Here is a 22053-nt window from a genome sequence, read left to right on the forward strand (position 1 = left end):
CCCTTGGTATGAGAGGCAGAGGAGGGAACACATAAACTGACTGGTACACCCACGGTGTCACTAGAGCGTCCACAGCTATCGCCTGAGGGTCCCTTGACCTGGCGCAATATCTCTCTAGTTTTTTGTTTAGGCGGGACGCCATCATGTCCACCTGTGGCCTTTCCCAACGGTTTACCAAAAGTTGGAAGACTTCTGGTTGAAGTCCCCACTCTCCCGGGTGTAGGTCGTGTCCGCTGAGGAAGTCTGCTTCCCAGTTGTCCACTCCCGGAATGAACACTGCTGACAGTGCTAAGACGTGATTTTCCGCCCATCGGAGAATCCTTGTGGCTTCTGCCATCGCCATCCTGCTTCTTGTGCCGCCCTGTCGGTTTACATGGGCGACTGCCGTGATGTTGTCTGGATCAGTACCGGCTGGTTTTGAAGCAGAGGCCTTGCCAGACTTAGGGCATTGTAAATGGCCCTCAGTTCCAGAATATTTATGTGTAGGGACGACTCCCTCAGTTCCAGAATATTTATGTGTAGGGACGACTCCCGACTTTGACCAAAGTCCTTGGAAATTTCTTCTCTGTGTGACTGCCCCCCAGCCTCGAAGGCTGGCATCCGTGGTTACCAGGACCCAGTCCTGTATGCCGAATCTGCGGCCCTCTTGAAGATGAGCACTCTGCAGCCACCATAGTAGAGATACCCTGGTCCTTGGAGACAGGGTTATCAGCCGATGCATCTGAAGATGCGATCCCGACCACTTGTCCAAGAGGTCCCACTGAAAGGTTCTTGCATGGAACCTGCCGAATGGAATTTTGCTTCGTAAGAAGCTACCATTTTTTCCCAGGACTCGTGTGCAGTGATGCACCGATACCTGTTTTGGTTTCAGGAGGTCTCTGACTAGAGATGACAGCTCCTTGGCTTTCTCCTGCGGGAGAAACACTTTTTTCTGTTCTGTGTCCAGAACCATCCCCAGGAACAGTAGGCGTGTGGTAGGAACCAGCTGTGACTTTGGAATGTATAGAATCCATCCGTGCTGTTGTAGCACTTCCCGAGATAGTGCTACTCCGACCAACAACTGCTCCTTGGACCTTGCCTTTATAAGGAGATCGTCCAAGTACGGGATAATTAAAACGTCCTTTCTCGAAGGAGTATAATCATTTCTGCCATTACCTTGGTAAAGACCCTCGGTGCCGTGGACAGTCCAAACGGCAGTGTTTGGAATTGGTAATGGCAATCCTGTACCACAAATCTGAGGTACTCCTGGTGAGGATGGTAAATGGGGACATGTAGGTAAGCCTCCTTGATGTCCAGGGATACCATGTAATCCCCCTCCTCCAGGCTTGCAATAATCGCCCTGAGCGATTCCATCTTGAACTTGAATTTTTTTATGTATGTGTTCAAGGATTTCAAATATAAAATGGGTCTCACCGAACCGTCCGGTTTCGGTATGTGGAATAGTAACCCCGTCCTTGTTGAAGTAGGGGCACCTTGACTATCACCTGCTGGGAATACAGCTTGTGAATTGCCTCTAGCACAGTCTCCCTGCCTGAGGGAGTTGTCGGCAAGGCAGATTTGAGGAAACGGCGGGGGGGAGACGCCTCGAATTCCAGCTTGTACCCCTGAAATACTACTTGAAGGATCTAGGGATCCACCTGTGAGCGAGCCCACTGATCGCTGAAATTTTTGAGGCGGCCCCCCACCGTACCTGCCTACGCCTGTGGAGCCCCCCCGTCATGCGGTGGACTCAGAGGAAGCGGGGGAAGAATTTTGATTCTGGGAACTGGCTGACTGGTGCAGCTTTTTCCCTCTTCCCTCGTTTTACACGCTTGCATTTCTGAAGCCGAAAATACTGTACCTGATAATACAGTGCTTTCTGAGGCTGTGAGGAAACCCGAGGTAAAAAATTTTTCTTCCCAGCTGTTGCTGTGGATACGAGGTCCCAGAGACCATCCCCAAACAATTCCTCGCCCTTATAAGGCTCTATGTGCCTTTTAAAGTCAGCATCACCTCTAATAAACTCCTGACCGAATGGACATTGCATTAATTCTGGATGCCAGCCGGCAAAATATCCCTCTGTGCATCCCTCATATATAAGACGACCTCTTATGTTCGCAAAATAGTATCCCTGTTTGACAGGGTTACAGACCACGCTGCAGCAGCACTATCTGCAGGTCTCAGTCTAATACCTGAGTGTGTAAATACAGACTTCAGGATAGCCTTCTGCTTTTTATCAGCAGGTACCTTCAAAGTGGCCGTATCCTAAGACGGCAGTGCCACCTTTTTTGACAAACGTGTGAGCGCCTTATCCACCCTAGGGGATATCTCCCAGCGTAACTTATCCTCTGGCGGGAAAAGGTACGCCATCAGTAACTTTTTAGAAATTACCAGTTTCTTATCGGGGGAACCCAAGCTTTTTCACACTTCATTTACTCATTTGATGGGGGAACAAAACACTGCCTGCTTTTTCTCCCCAAACATAAAACCCTTTTTTAGTGGTACTTGGGTTAATGTCAGAAATGTGTAACATTTTTTATTGCCGGGATCATGTAACGGATGTTCCTAGTGGATTGTGTATATGTCTCAACCTCGTCGACACTGGAGTCAGACTCCGTGTCGACATCTGTGTCTGCCATCTGAGGGAGCGGGCGTTTTTGAGCCCCTGATGGCCTTTGAGACGCCTGGGCAGGCGCGGGCTGAGAAGCCGGCTGTCCCATAGCTGTTACGTCATCCAGCCTTTTATGTAAGGAGTTGACACTGTCGGTTTATACCTTCCACCTATCCATGCACTCTGGTGTCGGCCCCACAGGGGGCGACATCCCATTTATCGGCATCTGCTCTGCCATCACATAAGCCTCATCAAACGTGTCGACACAGCCGTACCGACACACCGCACACACACAGGGAATGCTCTGACTGAGGACAGGACCCCACACAGCCCTTTGGGGAGACAGAGAGAGAGTATGCCAGCACACACCAGAGCGCTATATAATTTAGGGATTAACACTATATTGAGTGAATTTTTCCCAATAGCTGCTTGTATATACAATATTGCGCCTAAATTTAGTGCCCCCCCTCTCTTTTTAACCCTTTGAGCCTGAAAACTACAGGGGAGAGCCTGGGGAGCTGTCTTCCAGTTGCACTGTGAAGAGAAAATGGCGCCAGTGTGCTGAGATATCTCCACCCCTTTTTCGCTGACTTTTCTCCCGCATTTTTATGGATTCTGGCAGGTGTATTTATCACATATATAGCCTCTGGGGCTATATATTGTGATATATATGCCAGCCAAGGTGTTTTTATTGCTGCTCAGGGCGCCCCCCCCCCCCCAGCGCCCTGCACCCTCAGTGACCGGAGTGTGAAGTGTGCATGAGGAGCAATGGCGCACAGCTGCAGTGCTGTGCGCTACCTTGGTGAAGACTGATGTCTTCTGCCGCCGATTTTCCGGACCTCTTCTTGCTTCTGGCTCTGTAAGGGGGACGGCGGCGCGGCTCCGGGACCGAACACCAAGGCCAGTTCCATGCGGTCGATCCCTCTGGAGCTAATGGTGTCCAGTAGCCTAAGAAGCCCAAGCTAGCTGCAAGCAGGTAGGTTCGCTTCTTCTCCCCTTAGTCCCTCGCTGCAGTGAGCCTGTTGCCAGCAGGTCTCACTGTAAAATAAAAAACCTAATTATATACTTTCTTTCTAGAAGCTCAGGAGAGCCCCTAGTGTGCATCCAACCTCGGCCGGGCACAAAATCTAACTGAGGCTTGGAGGAGGGTCATAGTGGGAGGAGCCAGTGCACACCAGGTGACCTAAAAGCTTTCTTTAGTTGTGCCCAGTCTCCTGTGGAGCCGCTATTCCCCATGGTCCTTTCGGAGTTCCCAGCATCCACTAGGACGTCAGAGAAATAATAATAATCAAATAGCGCTCTCTTTTTGCTATTTTACAAGTTTCCTTTATAGAGGAGCTGCTTTTTATACACATAGCGCAGTGCATATATTTTTATAAATACTTACCAGCATAGGCTGAACAGGTGTCATAAGCGAAGCCTGTACACTAAGAGTGCGTTTTAACCCTGGTGCTTGCTGTTGGTTGCGCAGAACACGCTCTACAACATCCCCCAGATTACGGGAAGCTTTAAAAGCATCATATGCGTTAGGATCAAGGGCATCAAGTCTAAAGAGAAAAAAAATTATGTTAACTCTTACACATTAAACATATAATTTTTTTTACTATAGGCCCACCACCAGAACAGCGTAATAATGGTGTAGCTCAGCTGTGGCCAACCTGTGGCTCTCGAGCTGCATGCGGTTCTTTCTTTATTCAAAGGTGGCTCCCGACACGCTAAGTCACTTCACCACAACAGATCTGGAAACCACTGCACTCTAGCCAGACATGCAGCAGCACTAAAGGGACCGACAACTGAGGGTGCCAGATACTAAAGGTGAGACATACAGAAGACACACAAGTGGCTGCTGCAATGGCACGAGTTGGGTTGGGTGGGCTGTAGTGACAGAAGGGGGAGCTGGTTGGAGTGACACATGGGGGAGCTGGCTGGAGTGACATAGGAGGGGGCTAGCAGGAGTGACACAGCAGGGTGCTGGCTGAAGTGACAGGAGAATGCTGGCTGAAGGGTATTATGTGAATCTGGCTTCTTCAATATATTTTATGTGGACCTGTCTTTTTTTTTTTTTAATTCTTTTATGTAGAAGTGGCTTTTTCAATGTATTTTATGTTGGATCTGTCTGTAAAGATTTATTTTATGGGGATCTTGTTTTTTAAGTGTATTTTATACCAGGGGCAAGGCCTAGCAGGCACAAGGCCACACCCCATTTTTATATCCACGCCTTCGCCTCGATGACGGCTCTTTGACATACCTAACATGATTTTTTGGCTCTTTGACTCTGACTGGTTGGCCACCCCTGGTGTAGCTAAAAGGACATTGGTAAATGTAAAGCAAACCACTAAACCAAATCTAAAAAAGTTTCCATTAATTTTTACCCATTTCCCCAGCATGTGCACACAAGCCCCTAGAGAAACAGAACTGAAAAGATAAATTAATATAGCAAACAAATATAATTTCTGGCAATGCCAATCAGCTGAAAAGCTAATAACTCCCATGTTATGATCTGCTCTTTATTATGTAAATATACCCTGGAACTCCCAATAATTGAATAAATCCTTTTCTTATTAGGAAAGGAGATATAAACAGCACTAAGCCTTCTGTCAATAACAAAACCGCTTTAATAAGCAAACAGCGCATTACAGTTAATTCAGTTGCACTAAAGGAGAAGTACAGAAATAGCTTCAAATATTCACAGGACCAGCACACTTCTGTCTCTATGTAGCTACATTTTGGTAAAAAGGTAACGTGTAGCTAAGTGCCAGAAAACACAAGACACTAAAGGCATATATAGACAAGGAGGAAGGTTATCATATTAAAGCTGTACTTTATAGAAGCAGAATATACGAAACCATTACAAACATAAAAACAGATCACTTACACATGTTTGGCTCCAGAATTCATCTTTAAATCATGCTTGATCAGACGAATGATGCACTTAAGATCATTGCTGGTACACCTGTACAGCAAAACGGATTTGGAATGATTTTACTAGCGAACGTTAAGTAAAACACTTTTGAACTCTTAGGGGATATATTTACTAAAGTGCTGGTTTATAGTAGTGGAGATGTTGTCCATAGCAGATTAAACATATTTATCTAGACGAGGATAGCTAGAATCTGTTAGGTAACTATGGGTAACAACTCCACTTCTATAAACCCACACTTTAGTATAAGTATACCCTTCTAGCCTTAAAATGAACACTATAAGCAAGATAATGTCTTACAAGTATTGCTTGGATTTTATGTGGGTATCTATTTCCTCAGAAATAGCCCACTATAAAACATTTTGAATAATATTGACTTCCTGAGATGTACAAATGTTTCAGATCAGACTCTTGAGAAACAGCCTGAACAAGACATAAGTCAGCAAAATAAAGCCTACAGAATCATATTATATATACACATCCACACTAAGAAGTGTCTAAATATGCGGTCAGGACAGATTTAAGGTGCCCATACTCTAGTGCGATTTTGCCCGATTTTATCCGATTCCGACGTTTTCGGGCAGATAAAAATCGGATGAAAACTGGCAAATTGCATGTGCTTTACCTCCGATCCGGTGTCCCGCAAGCATCGGATCCCCTAGATCGGTACTGCATTATAAATATCTTGGATCCCGCAGGCATGACTGTGATCGAATACGATACATCGTATGCAAAAGGATACGATGTATCGTATGCAATCCTGCCGCCCAGTTCAAGGGAAATCTTATGCGACTTCTCCCTTGGAGAAGTCGCATAAGTATATGGGCACCTATAGAGTTGGGAAGGGGTGTATCCTAGCTAAATTCTTAATTTCAGCGTACAAACAAAGCTGCCCATATTTTCCATGCATGGAAATAAAATAGCATTTGCACCACATACATTACAATGGTCTGTCCAGCAGCAAATGTTTTCCTCCTAACTCTGCATAAGCTCTATATGTTACATAACAGTAAGTGCAGAAGTGTTATAAAACCTAGTCTGTATGCCTTTTACTGGTCGGGAGTTTGGAAACTTTGCTTGGAGCGGGGGATTTTGGATGTACAATTATGAACACAAAAAATGTTTGTAACCTGATCAAATGCGCCTTTAAGCAGCCTATTGGATAAGTAAGTGAAGTAGCTTCAACCCAAACCACATACAGAACACAATATCACCACTTTATCCTTTGGCACAATTAAAATTATGACCACTTTTCAAAATTCCACCTCTGGTATTTTTCTAAGCAGCAATTCTCTAAGGCTTCTTACTGTACTCAAAAAAATAGGAGAAAGACCTCATAGTAGACCATATGACTGGGTGAGAGTCCATCTTTAAAAGTTTTTTTTTTTTAATGTGTATATTGTTTTAAATTCATTCAAAGATTGTATTACACTATTGGAAGTTTTCCTTTATCCCACATATATAATGAAAAAAAAACAGGATTTTGAATACCTACCGGTAAATCCTTTTCCGAGTCCGTAGAGGATGTTGGGCCGCTCAAAGAACCATGGGGTATAGACGGGATCCGCAGGAGACATGGGCACTTTAAGACTTTCAAAAGGGGCGTGACCTGGCTCCTCCCTCTATATCCCCCACCAGACTCAGTTTGGAACTGTGCTCGGCGAGACGGACATTTCGAGGAAAGGATTTAACAACAAAGGTGAGCACAACACCAGCTCATGCCATAAGCATGCCGTACAACATGGCAGATAACTGAACACATGTCAACGGACATGAACAAGATTCAGCAAGAAGCTGAAAAAACCATAACACCAACTGTGTTTAACCAGAACTACACTGCAGATACAGGACGCACTGGGACGGGCACCGAACATCCTCTACGGACTCATAGAAAAGGATTTACCGGTAGGTATTCAAAATCCTATTTTCTATTTCGTCCTAGAGGATGTTGGGCCGCTCAAAGAACCATGGGGATAATACCAAAGCTCTAAAAATGGGCGGGAGAGTGCGGATGACTCTGCAGCACAGATAGACCAAAACTAAGGTCTTCATCGGCCAAGGTATCAAACTTGTAAAACTTAGCAAATGTGTTTGACCCCGACCAAGTAGCAGCTCGGCAAAGTTGCAATGCCGAGACACCCCGGGCAGCCGCCCAGGAGGAGCCCACCTTCCTAGTGGAATGGGCATACACCGATATCGGTAACGGCAAGCCTGCCGCGGAATAAGCCTGCTGAATTGTTTGACAAATCCAGCGTGCAATGGTCTGCTTGGAAGCAGGACATCCAATCTTATTGGGAGCGTATAAAATAAACAGAGACTCTGTTTTCCGCAATGGAGCCGTTCTGGCTACATAGATTTTCAAGGCTCTGACCACATCTAGAGACTTATCCGCAACCAAAGCGCCAGTATCCACTGGCACCACAATAGGTTGGTTAATATGAAAAGAGGAAACCACCTTTGGCAGAAATTGTTGTGGAGTTCTTAACTCAGCACGATCTTCATGGAAGATCAAATAAGGGCTCTTGTGAGACAAGGCCGCCAACTCTGACACCCGCCTAGCGGATGCCAATGCCAATAAAATGACAACCTTCCAAGTGAGGAATTTCAACTCCACTTTACGTAAAGGTTCAAACCAATGTGACTGAAGGAATGATAACACCACGTTAAGGTCCCAAGGTGCCACAGGGGACACAAAAGGAGGTTGGATATGCAACACCCCTTTCACAAAGGTCTGCACCTCAGGAAGTGGGGCCAGTCGTTTTTGAAAGAAAATGGACAAAGCAGAAATCTGTACTTTAATGGAGCCCAATTTAAGCCTTCATCCACACCATTTTGTAGAAAATGGAGAAAACGGCCAAGGTCAAATTTCTCCACATGAGCTTTCTTAGACTCGCACCAGGAAATATATTTCCTCCAAATACGGTGATAGTGCTTAGACGTCACACCCTTCCTGGCCAGGACAAGAGTAGGTATGACTTCACTGGGAATACCCTTTTGGGCTAAAATCTGGCGCTCAACCGCCATGCCGTCAAACGTAGCCGCTGTAAGTCTTGATAGACGAACGGCCCCTGCCGCAGCAGGTCCTCGCGCAGAGGAAGAGGCCAGGGATCGTCGACAAGTAACGGCAGAAGATCCGGGTACCAAGTTCTCCTTGGCCAGTCCGGGACCACAAGGATCGCCGGAATGCTTGTCCTTTTTAGAAGCTTCAGCACCTTTGGGATGAGAGGAACCGGAGGGAACACATACACTGAGGGGAACACCCAGGGTGTTGTCAGTGCATCCACCGCGTACGCCTGAGGGTCCCTGGACCAAGAGCAATACCTTGGAAGTTTCTTGTTGAGGTGAGACGCCATCATGTCTATATGGGGAACCCCCCATCGTTTTGTCACAGCGTGAAGACCTCCGGATGGAGGCTCCACTCTCCTGGATTTAGGTCGTGTCTGCTGAGGAAGTCCGCTTCCCAGTTGTCCACTCCCGGAATGAATATTGCCGACAGAGCACTTGTATGCCTCTCCGCCCAGCGAAGAATCTTTGTGGCTTCTGCCATTGCCGCTCTGCTTCTTGTGCCGCCTTGGCAGTTTATGTAAGCTACTGCCGTGACATTGTCCGATTGAATCAGAACCGGCAGGTCTCGAAGAAGATGTTCTGCTTGTAGAAGGCCGTTGTAAATGGCCCTCAGTTCCAGAACGTTGATGTGTAGATGAGTTTCTGGACTTGACCATCTTCCCTGGAAGGTCACCCCCAGAGTGACTGCCCCCCAACCTCGGAGACTTGCATCCATGGTCACTAAGATCCAGTCCTGGATCCTGAACAGACGTCCTGCAAGGAGGTGAGAGCTGTTGAGCCACCACAGGAGGGAGACCCTGGTGTTGGGAGATAGAATTATCTTCCGGTGCATATGCAGGTGGGATCCGGACCACTTGTCCAACAGATCCCCCTGAAACACTCTGGCATGGAACCTCCCGAATTGGAGGGCCTCGTATGCCGCCACCATCTTTCCCAGCAATTGAATGCATTGATGAATGGAAACAGTTTTCGGTTTCAATAAGAGTTTTACCAAACTCTGAATTTCCAGAGCTTTCTCCACAGGGAGAAAAACCTTCAGCTGGACAGTGTCCAGAATCATGCCCAAAAACGCCAAACGGGTTGTCGGGATCAACTGTGACTTTTGTAAGTTCAGGAGCCAGCCGTGCTGTTGCAAAACTGACATGGACAGTGCAATGTCCTGTAACAACTTGTCTTTGGACTTCGCCTTTATCAGGAGATCGTCCAAGTACGGGATAATTGTAACTCCTTGCCTGCGCAGGAGAACCAACATTTCTACCATTACTTTGGTAAAAATCCTCGGAGCCGTGGACAGACCAAACGGCAACGTTTGAAACTGGTAGTGCGTATCCTGGATAGCAAACCTCAGGAATCTTTGGTGAGGAGGATAAATGGGGACATGAAGGTAAGCGTCCTTTATGTCCAAGGAGACCATGAACTCTCCTTCCTCCAGACTGGAGATCACCGCTCTGAGAGACTCCATCTTGAATTTGAATTTCTCTAGGAATAAGTTGAGAGATTTCAGGTTGAGAATAGGTCTCACCGAGCCGTCCGGCTTCGGCACCACGAACAGGCTTGAATAAAAACCTTGCCCCTGCTGATCTAGGGGTACCGGGACCACAATCTGATTTAGACACAATTTTTGTACTGCACCGCAGACTAGTTCCCTTTCCTGCAGCGAAGCTGGCAAGGCTGATTTGAAAAACCGGCGAGGGGGCACGTCTTGAAACTCCAGTGTGTACCCCTGGGAAACAATCTTCAACACCCAAGGGTCTAGACCCGAGCGAACCCAGACCTGACTGAAAAACCTGAGACGTGCCCCCACCTGAGCGGGTCCCTGTAATGGGGACCCGGCGTCATGCGGTGGGTTTAGGAGGAGCCGGGGAGGACCTCTGCTCCTGGACACCCGAGGAGGCGGGTGCCCTTTTTCCTCTACCTCTGGTAGCCAGAAAGAAGTTGCCTCGGCCCCTTCTATACTTGTTGGGCCGAAAGGAATGCATTTGATAATTTGGCTGTTTCTTTTGCTGCGTAGGAACCGAGGGTAAGAAGGTAGATTTACCCGCGGCAGCTGCTGACACTAAATCAGCAAGGCCTTCATCGAAAAGTTCTCCCTTGAAGGGAAGGGATTCCATATTCCTTTTGGAGTCAGCATCAGCATTCCACTGATGAGTCCAAAGCGCACGTCTAGCCGCAATGGACATAGCATTCGCCTTAGCACTAAGGAGGCCAGCGTCACGTACAGCCTCTTTCAAGTATGCAGCTGCATCTCACATATAACCCAGCGTCACCTGGATGGAATCTCTATCTAGATTCTCCCAATCAGAAGATCAAGTGTCTGCCCACTTTTCAATAGCACTACTGACCCACACGGACGCAATAAGAGGCCTGAGCAACGTCCCTGTAGTAGTGAAAATAGCCTTCAGGGTAGCCTCCTGCTTACGGTCCGCCGGCTCCTTAAGAGTCGTCGACTGAGCTGCAGGGAGGGCTACCTGTTTTGACAAACGCGCCAGGGCTTTGTCTACAGTGGGGGGATTCTCCCACGGGTCCCTATCCGACTCGGGAAAAGGGTATGCCACGTTGATTCTTTTAGGAATCTGAAACTTTTTATCAGGGTTATTTCTAATGCTATCAAAGAGAGCGTTCAGTTCAAAACAAGGAGGAAAAGTAACCGAGCGCTTTTTCTCCTTGTAAATCAGGACCCTGGTTTCAGGTGTAATAGGGTCCTCATTAATATTCAAGATATCTTTAACAGCTACAATCATATACTGAATACTCTTAACCAATCTTGGATCTAATCTGGAATCAGCATAATCGACATCGGCATCAGAGTCCGTGTCGGTACCTGTGTCAACTAATTGGTCAAAACTACGTTTGTGTGACCCTGCAGGGTCTTGCAACTGTAATAAAGCGTCCTCTACTGTTCTCTTCCACACCTGGGATTGAGACGCAGACTCATCAAACTTTTGATTTAATGATTTGACACTAGCATGCAAAGCATTCAAAGTATTTAACCAATCTGCAGTCGGCGGTGCCGACATCGCCACTCCCAAAACATTTGGTGTCCCCAACAAATCGTCCCCCGGAGAGGAGTAATCAGCCTGCGACATGTCGACACCTGAGAAACAGCACACACACCAAGCAGTGAGGGAACACAAAGGGAAATAGCCAGCTCACACCCCAGCGCCAAATAAGCAGGTCTGTGAACACCAAAGATGTCCCAGAGCTGTCTGCGCTTGTTTTACATAAATAAATATGCCCCCTCTATGTCTTTTTAGCCCCCTGGTACTTGCTGCGGAGAGGAAGGACCAGCGACTTCAGTTTGTGGAGGAGGAAATGGCGCCAGTGAGCAAGAAGCACCGCCCCCAACATGGCGCGCTTCTTCCCGCTTTTATTATTTAATTATATGCCGGCGGGGGTTAGCGGGCAGTGCCAGGGCACTGTAGGATTATGCCAGCCTTATATATGAGGTAATATATGTTCCCCAGGGCGCCCCCCCCCCAGCGCCCTGCACCCAGCGGTGTGTACTCAGCGGGAGCATGGCGCGCACTGTGCATAGCCGCTGTGCGGTACCTCTACAATGCCGTCTTGAAAGATGAAGAGAAGTCTTCTTTTACTAACCTGTCTTCTGACTTCTGGCTTGAAGAGGGGGGACGGCAAGCTGTGGGAGGGAGCATCCAGGAGAGCCCGGCGTTCATCTCCCATCAGGAGCTGAAGGCATCCTGTCAGCAGCAGCAGAGCCCTGGAACTCATCAGAAGTGGGTCTAGACTGCTCTCCCCTCTTGCCCAGGAAGCAGGGAGTCTGTAGCCGGCAGATCTCCCCAAAATAAAAAACCTAACATTAAGTCTTTCAGAGAAACTCTTGGAGCTCCTCCTAGTGCCCTGTGTCTCATCCGGGCACATTTCTAAAACGGAGTCTGGTGGGGGATATAGCGGGAGGAGCCAGGTCACGCCCCTTTTGAAAGTCTTAAAGTGCCCATGTCTCCTGCGGATCCAGTCTATACCCCATGGTTCTTTGAGCGGCCCAAAATCCTCTAGGACGAAATAGAAATATGGAAAGTGAACTGAAAGAAGGAGTGTGAGCCTAATCAGTTTCAGCCGCTCCAGTGAATGTGTTATTGTCTACATACAAAGTAGACCACCATTTCCGGTAGGGGGCTGTATTATGGATTGTGGCATGTGAAACACATTGAAGGTGTGATACACCGAGAACGTTCTATTTTTTTTTATTTTTTTTTTTTATAAGAAGCCTTAAAGAGATTTGCCGCTTTGAAGAATACCATCGGAGGTGCTATTTTGAAAAGTGGTCATAATTTCATTCAAGCACCAAAGGATAAAGTGGTGATAATGTGTTTGATTTTGGATGTATACACATCCTTGTTGATCTGGGATTAGAACACTTCTCATTTTCCTCCTTCAAACGTAATAAAATATGTTACCTGCTGGCAATATCCTCCAGGACTTTCTGCTGGTCTTCTTCTTTGGTCATTTTGGAGAGCTGGCTCAGTATGTCATCTACGTCATGGATTGTCAAGAGACTCTTTGCAGCTGGTGAGAAGGATTTGCTCTCTTCAAAGAAGATCCGAACAGTCTCAGACACATCTCCCTGTTTGCAAATGTATGGCAAATTTATGCAACATGATCCAAAGATGTACACTATGTCATCATAAATCATAGTAAGTGAAGGCATGCTTTACGAGAACGGCTTATTTTCCTCTTGCCTTACCTGCTCCAGGTCCCGAACCATTTCCTCTAGGTTGCAGTTAAACACACGACTGAAGAGTTTGACAATCTGTTTGTCATTGAGGTTATAGACATTCTTGATAACACCTGGTAATAGCAGCTTTACTGTAAGATACGTATCTCCATGGAAACTATCTGTAAAAAAGTGAAACCAAGACATTGTTTCCATTATAAATCACAGCATGCAACGTATTTTGTAAAATCACTATTTGATCATATTGTACAGTCAATGCCGATGTATTCAAACACCCTGGATGTTATTTACATACTGATTTTTCATTCCATATAATGCCCTTGCCAGATATGCAGTGCAAGCTACAACATTAGTTTAAACCATACCTCCACTGGTCCCCTTAGTCAGGAAATCTTGGATGATCTGCGTCTTTGCATTGTAGCTTGGCTGTTCCGCTACCATGGCACACAGCTTGCGGAACTCACGTAGCAGGCAGTCCTTGTGTTTGGGATCACACTTTGCTGTGGAAAGACTTGAGCCACTGCTGGAACTGGGTTCAGGCGATGATGGGTCAGCTTTTGCTGTGAAGATACATTTTTTGTTTTATTCTTCAATGCCTGCATTATGTGATAGGACTAGATAACTGCATGACTGTTCCAAAATCGGCACTGACATACGGGGCGGACTAGCCCTGTGCTGGGCGTCCCCCCGCATGTCAGTGTGAAGAATCGTAGCTGTGCCAAATTTAGCACAGCTACGATCAACTCGGAATGACCCCCCCATAAGAGAACAACTATGAGCAACTATGGGCAATACAGAGATGTGACTGCATGGCAATGAGACTTTTGCATGTAGGCAGATTTGAGTGAAGGCCAGCCATAGGGGTGTAGGTGAACTGCAGGCTATGAAGAGCTGTATAGGGGGCAATCAGGTGCGATTGCAAAGTACAGATTTTAGGTACTTAACGCATGCGCAGGACCCGTACTACGCGTGCGCAAATGTGTCCTGCAGCATATGATACAGACCAGCATCAGACTGTCACTGATCATCTGATGCAGTTTTAGGTGCCAGCAAAGTGCTCTGTTTGGAAAAACGAAGGTGTGTCGTCACTGTTCAGAGGGTGGGAAGAGGCCAGGGATCTCAGTCATAGGACAGAGATTTCCTGGCCTCTGTTATGGACGGCTTATGCAGCACCATGGGTGCTGTAAGCCAGCCAATGGTGGGTGGCTTGATCCGATGCCGCTTCCTGGGATGCAACTAGGATCACTAGTGCAACAGGATGTAATAGATGCCTCCTGTGGCTTTCCAAGGAAGCAGAAATGATAGCAAATCTGACCACACCTGAATGACTCCCTATAGCGCAGAGATCAGTCAGATTTGGGTGGATCTCTTACATATGGTATAGGGCTATCTACCACAAGGGCACAGATAGTGTTGGTGTGGGGAGCATAGATTCATGCAATTCAACATAACAAATATCCTCATTTCGTTCCATGCACACAATATGAGTGCCATTTCTGCCAACTTGGTCACAAATACAGGATATGTTTAGGCATTAAGTTAAATTGTATAGTCTCAATTACTTTTTCTCTTTAACGACATTCATTTAACAGTTATTGACATAGCTCCAGCATATTCTGTTGTACTTAAATACAGTAATAAAACAAGACTGGTTAATAACAGACAGACAAAAAAGGAAAGAAGGCTCTGCTAGCAATCTTACAAATCTATACAGAAATAGGATTTTTATACACATGGAAAAAAAAAGTGCGCCACAGATGGCTGCCTTGGATGGTTCCTCCGTGGGCAGGGTGTGCTTCATTTGATCTTTCCATGCAGGGTATAGCATACTACTACACACGTCAGTTTTCCCATACATGCCTTTGGCCCTTGTATGGCTCATCTCCCACAGTGTAACCTTCGTAGTGCGCCCAACATGGCTGCCTTATCTGGTGCGCTTGTGGATGGGATGAAAAATACATGGACCGGATGGTTTTGTTGGAGCCCTACTCTGAACTTTAGGACTCTGCAATCTCCCCATTTTGTGTTATCTCTTATAGGGGTAGACTATTCCACCCTGGGTAATCCTACGTAGTACGCCCAAGATGGCTGCCGCACCTGGTACCTTGCGAGGGTGGAATACACAACCCTTGGAGGTTATTATCCAAAATGCCTACACCAATCACGCATTATGCTTTCTGTGTGCTCAAGGTTCTTTTAGGTCTGTGTGGCTTATCAACTGCTGTATTACTTAAATCTTCTGTATTATGTGCATTGTTTTTGATGTCTGTAAAGCGCCTTGAGTCCTGTTGGAGAAAGTGCGTTATATAAATAATAATAAATAAATAATTTTATTATTATTATTATATTGCAAATGGTCTAGTCAAATTGCAAAGGTTTTTAGTGGGCTACAAGATCAGTCACACAGCAATGCTGGCCCGAGGTCAGTGGGTTACGCAAGTGTCAAAAGAAAACAGTTTGGTGTGGACTGCATAAAGGGGAGCTAGTTGTGTAGAACAGTCTATGGAAGTTATGTGGATGGTTCACTCAATAGCTCTAGATACAAAACACAATCACTACATTTTGACTGCTGCGGATAATTCTAATTCTGCATCTTCTACCTATAAATGTGTAGAAATTCAGGAAACAGAAGCAATGCAGACATTGTGTCACTGCCTAGACGTCTGTATCCCTGACCTGTGTTTTATAAGAATGATAAAGGTGTAGACTGAATACATACCCTGCTACCAAATCTACATACTCACCTCATGTGAAGTCACCTTTGTACCTTACATAGGTTTCCCTTGCTCTACACTAGTTCTGGTCCCCTTTATGTATATTCTATCTGTTCAATTAGCCCATTTTACAGCAGGGCCTTTTGGTATTATGCATATGCTGTTTGGACTTTAATTGTACGTATGTACATTAGTTTGTCTTCGAAGTACCCTGCTGACATAGTTTCTGTTTATAATGTTTTCTGATTACGTTACTGTATATGCCCATCTTATGTACCCTATTACTGCAAACTTTACTAAAAACTATTGTTTTTAAAGCCACACACACACTCTCACACACACACACACTTCAATATCTGAAACTATTTGGAAAAGCACATAACCTAGGGAGCAGAGCTACTGCACCTGATACTTTACGTAGGATATGGCCTAGTGCAGTGGCTCCCAAACGCGGTACTCAAGACACCCTAATGTTTCAGGTTTTAAGTATATCCATGTCTGGCCACATGTGACTTAACTAGTAGCTCAGTCAATTTGATTTAACCATCTAAGCGGAGTCATGGATATACTTAAAACCTGGCCAGCATTTGGAAACCTCTGGCCTAGTGGGTAGAATAAGACACTGGAACCTCTCAGCTTCACAGTGGAAACCGATTGACAGGCAGAGGCGATCGCTGGGCGGGAGGGGGCGGAATGGCAGCGTTTGGCCGCCGTTTCAAGGGAGCGGTCCGGCCAACGCAGGCGTGGCCGGACCGTACGGGGGGGCAGGCCACAGCAGCTGCGTGACGTCACATGCAGCCGCTGCGGGCCGGGGAGCGATGAGTAGCTCCCGGCCAGCATGATAAAGCTGCGCTGGCCGGGAGCTACTCTTGAAGTGCAAAGGCATCACCGCTGTGCGATGCCTTTGCACTTCTGCTGGGGGGCCGGCACTGACATGCGGGGCAGACTAGCCCTGTGCTGGGCGTCCCCCCGCATGTCAGTGTGAATGATCGTAGCTGTGCTAAATTTGATTAAATGGTTTTCTGTGCATACATCTGTGACCAACAAACTTTTGTATATCAACAGCTTGAACTTTAACCATCATGTGATGATCAATAAACAGGATTAGAATGCCGTGCTAATGAGTTTGAAAAGGGGGAAAGGTAAGATTTAAAACATCAGCCTAGAATTAAAACAGTAAAATCAAATGTTAATGTAAACAGCCTTTTTAAATAATTTTGGTTGGAGGTGAACCAATACGTGCACTCCGTCTGCAGTATTCCCTACCTTGCGCTGTACTATTATTTCAAACAGATGTTATTCAAATGGCCCAAAAACTTTGATGCAGCAGCTCCCGATCAATCAAAGTTTCTGGGTCGATTGAAAAACAGCTGCTTGAAGATAATAGTACAGGGCAAGGTAGGGAACACTGCAGCTGAACTTTACTTCAACACTCCAGACGGGGTGCAAGTTTTGATTCACATCCAACCAAAATTATATAAGAAAAAAAAAAAAAAAGAAAAAAAAAGCTGTTTACATTTACATCGAAATACCATTTGTTATTACGGTTTTCATGTAATTTTAGGCTGATGTTTTACTCCTACCTTTCCCCTTCCATTAATTTTTATTTTTTCTTTATTGTAATTATTTATTTTTAATTTGTTATTTTCATTTACTTAAGGTGGGTACACACTTAGCGATAAATTAAACTACATCGCTCATTTTGACCCTTCCTGAGCGACGTAGTTTACTTTATCGCTAAGTGTGTATGCCGCCGAGCGATGCACTGCCTCGCGGATCCTTAACGACCCTCGCTGTTGGCCGTGCAAGCAGCTCAATTTGGACTGTCGTCTAAAAACTGAATGCACGGCCCGGCTGTGGCATGACGTCACTGAGCGATATGGTTTGCATATCGCTCAGTGTATATGCACTGTCCCGGGAGGGGAAACACTAGGCGACGTTGCTCATAGAGCACATCGCCTAGTGTGTACCCACCTTTACACTAGCGATTGGTTACAGTTTTCTCTGTAAATCACATGTGAATGACGATGACAAACACCTACCTGAAAAGCCAGAAAATTTCAAAGGCGAAGGACTTGCAGCAGCTGTTTTAGTGGGAGTTGCACCCTGTGCTGCTGCTGATTGGTTTGCCTTTGATGGTGTCTTTTTCCGAGGAGTTGGTGCAGCACCTACTTTAGCGGCAAGCTCTGTAAATAACATCAAATAAATGTAATAGGAAAACACTATTCAACACATTCAAAGCTAAGCAGTTGCCAGAATATTTAACTTTAAAAACAATCTTTAAATAGAGTAGCTGATACAGACATTTTTGTATGGAGGCTAGAAACTGCTGCATAGTACATTATTTTACTTAACTGCAGACTTCAGTTTGTGAATAATTAAACTGACGGTATACAGAAAAACTTTAATGCAATGCAAGAAGGCACAGTGAATCAAGGTTATTAAAGAATGACACTTGTGAATAAAAAGGAGGCTCTATATTATAACACCTTCCTCTGCCAATCTAGCAGTAAAGCAGCACCTTAGACATTTATTATGGGACACTTGCAAATTACATTACAAAAGCTGCCAATATGTTGATTTCACATTTTGACAGCGGTGTGAACATAAGAGTTCTAGGGTTAAAATGTAAAAAGGCTGCTTCATACTGCAACAGGAAAATTATTCATAACCAGCACATGATCAATGATGCCAGGGAACAGTGATGGGGCTGGCTGCTGGTGGGGATCAGTGTCTAATATGTTGGGACAGAAGGAAGGCATGGTTCTGGGTATCGCGCTCTCATTGTCCAGCGGCACACACGTCGGGAGGGGGCAGTTCTGAGTACCAGAAACCTCCCTGAGCCATCTGAAGCAGTCTGCTATTTTAGCCCTGCCCCCTATTCAGACCTGTGAATCACATTGCGAGAGGGGCACGGACTAATGAAGCAAATGAACAGTTTAACAGACCCGGCATATACTGGGTCACCTTAGTCTCCATCCCATCTCTGGAGATCCCCCTTATAAATCATGCATTTGCACCTGTTAGAACTGAATTGCTTTTGTATGTAACAAATTAAGCAAAAAATAGTGTCTATAAATATTTTTCTTTATAAAACCCCAAATTTGTAAACAACCTTCTAGAAGCCACTACCTTTTACATGTTGGTTAATCAGCTCTTTCTCAGGGTCCTGCAGTTCCTGCCAGCCTTCAAGCTCTGTCAAGTCATCAATCTTCTTGGTGGTTGCCCGTGCACGCTCCAGTTTTTCAAATATGCACTTGACGTGATACCACTCCTTCATGTCTCCTGCGGATTCACTAAAAGGATTCGGAACCACTTTTCCAATCCGCAGCAATCCTTTAGCTATCTTCTCCTTGCACTTCTTGCATCCGGCAGTGCCACGCTTGGCATATTCCACACAGTAACGCTGCTCTGCCATGCTGTGACAGCTAGTAATTTGTACAACAAAATTTAAATGAAAAGTGAAGAAACTGGGTAGGTGAGAGACGTGGTGGCGTAAGGGAGAAGCAGAGTGCGAAGGGATCTTTGTTGACAGATGGAAGAATGTCCTTGCCGTCTGATGATAAAGCTTATATATTCTTCTCATAAAAACCTTGGGAATAAAAACATAATAGTGGTCAGTTACAACCAAGGGGAATAATATACCTTTCAACTGACAAAAATTTCCCGGGTTATTGCACATGAACGCGCATCAACCCGGGAATTTGCTCAGTGTGAAAGGGTCCTGTAAGAATATCCGGGAACGAGCGTCCCAGTATTTCATCCCAGGTCTCGACCAGGGTTGAATCCGGGATCGTCTCGGGATACAGTGCAGTGTGAACGGGTATGCCGGGTCAAGGCGACCCGGCACCCGTTTTCTGCATAGGAGGAGGCGGTGCTTGGAGATGATTATCTCCAAGCACCGCCTCCGGTAGCGTCAGAGGTGACGTCACCAACCCGGCAATATGCCGGGTCGGGCCGCAAGACTGAAGGGGTCTCAAGCCGTGTCTCACCTGGGAAGCACCCGTGTACACATTCCCAGGTGCGACCCGCCTACTGTCAATCTGAGGCATCAATTAATATATGACTCACAACTGGATATGTGAACAAATACACTGCCTGAAAACAAAATCATAAGGTATATAGCAAATTAGTCTGTGTTGATCAAGTGCACATTTGACATCTTGTGAAAATAATTAAAATGAGAACATAAATACAATTTTTATTTGAGATCTGCCTGCATTTTCAAATAATAGCCTATTGTAATAACTATAGCAATGACCAGTATATTTTGCATGTATTTCATTGAGTTGCGCAGTTTTTCTCATTAATGTCATGATGATCATTTACAGATTTAAATGTAGGATCCTCCTGGATGTTAAGTCTTTGCACTGGTTTGGTACAAACTGTCTTAGAATAGAGTTTATCTTTACACAACCAACATGTGGAAAGTATAGCAGCACAGAAAAGCAGGATGGACCCTCAACACAAGAGAAGATAGCAGAGATGCCAGCAGCAGCTGTTACACCACCTGGGACATGTGGCGAGTCTGGCATGGTGATCACCCGAGACATGGTCATAGGCCCTTTAACCTGGGACACATGAATTACACAGGTTTTGTGGCTGGCTGGCTGACTACGAGCCTGCATTTCACCTGGTTTTAAGCAGCCACAGAACCTGTGTAATTCATCAGTGTCTTAGGTTAAATGGATAATATGGTCAGCCTAGACATGGGAGTAATATAAATCAGGGAGAACTACAGTATAAGAGCCCTGTACAAGAGCCATGGACTGAGCAGCACAATGCAGCAGCTAGGAGCAGTCACTGCACTGGTAACCGGCATACTCCACGCTGTGAGCAACAGCCCATTCCAGGTTACATATGCTGGCTGGGCAGGAGACGTGGCCCTAAGTGGCCATATAGTAGGACGGCGGGAGAGGAGCCCATGGGCTAAGCACACCGCTCTCCTCACATGCCCACAGTATTCGGCGGCGCCCTATCCCACTTTACCTTTGATCACGGACCTGCAACACATCCCCCGTAGCTGGTGAGCAGAGACATTCAGGAAAGACCGAGGATAGCTTCAGGCCTAGGAGGCCTCAGGCAGCTGCAACTGCCCCTTTAAATCCAGAGAGAAGACTAACCTTTCAGCGCTAAGGAAAAGCAGCGGGGAGCGGGTGACGTCACCCTTAAAGGTGCAGGATAAATAATTATGTGAGGACAAAAATAAACTGTAATAGGACGTCACCACGTAGTGTTGTGTTGGTGTCACTGGCGGAAGAGCCACGTGTTCTCCTGTATAGTACGGCGCGCACGCGCAAGGCACAGCTAAGGGGAGGGACTGAGACAGACTCGCACGCACACACGACTTGTGCATGCTTTAAAACCCTACAGCAGGGTTGGCAGGAGGCAGGATTTGAGGCGGAATCAGAGGTGGGATTGAGGGCGGGGACAGTAGTACTCCTCTACAGCACTCATCAATGGGGAATGGGACGACCTGCTCACAGTGATACTAGCTTACAATACAGGCTGCATGTGATATACTGATATATACTGATTGATATATATATTGATATACTGTTCCAGCACTGGGAGTACCCTCTGTATATACTACTTTATCACTGGGCATTGTGTGTGTATAATATATATATAACGTACACACAACACAGTGCCCAGTGATGAAGAAGTATATATAGAGGGTACTCCCAGGGTTGATTCTATCTCGGAGTGGGAGAAGGGACCTTCTGACGTTTCTAGGGGAGGAGACACGTCACCAGGGGGAGGAGCTACGGGCGAGCAGGGTACCCGAAAAGTACCCTCGCGGGCTCGCTTCGCTCGCCACGCTTCGCTCGCCACGCTTCGGGCTCGGTGGCTCGCTTCGCTCGCCACCTGATTACTAAAGGTAATAGTTGGTGGCGTGGATAGTAGAGGAACTATCCTGCTGGCCTAGCTCCTCCCCCTTGTGTTGTGACTCCTCCCCCAGACGGAAAAGGTCCCTTAGCCCACTTGATTCTAGCATCTACCGTACTCCCAGTGCTGATGGAGCAGTATATATATATATATATATATATATATATATATATATATATAA

General features: G+C 46.1%; 1 protein-coding gene across 1 annotated transcript in view; it reads right to left on the reverse strand.

Annotated features, from left to right (window-relative positions):
* Nucleotides 1–21310, reverse strand: part of LIG3 (DNA ligase 3) — a 69281-nt gene extending 47971 nt beyond the window's left edge. Inside the window, exons 1-8 of the mRNA XM_063953834.1 lie at nucleotides 20973–21310; nucleotides 19116–19575; nucleotides 18026–18169; nucleotides 13635–13829; nucleotides 13279–13430; nucleotides 12992–13158; nucleotides 5466–5543; nucleotides 3978–4137 (exon numbers count right to left, since the gene is read on the reverse strand). Of these exons, the coding sequence (XP_063809904.1) occupies nucleotides 3978–4137; nucleotides 5466–5543; nucleotides 12992–13158; nucleotides 13279–13430; nucleotides 13635–13829; nucleotides 18026–18169; nucleotides 19116–19569 (1350 nt within the window). The 5' untranslated portion in view covers nucleotides 19570–19575; nucleotides 20973–21310. The remainder of the gene's footprint in view (nucleotides 1–3977; nucleotides 4138–5465; nucleotides 5544–12991; nucleotides 13159–13278; nucleotides 13431–13634; nucleotides 13830–18025; nucleotides 18170–19115; nucleotides 19576–20972) is intronic.
* Between the last annotated feature and the right edge of the window lie 743 nt (nucleotides 21311–22053).

The sequence above is a fragment of the Pseudophryne corroboree genome, chromosome 2 (genome assembly GCF_028390025.1).
Source record: "Pseudophryne corroboree isolate aPseCor3 chromosome 2, aPseCor3.hap2, whole genome shotgun sequence".
NCBI lineage: Eukaryota > Metazoa > Chordata > Amphibia > Anura > Myobatrachidae > Pseudophryne > Pseudophryne corroboree.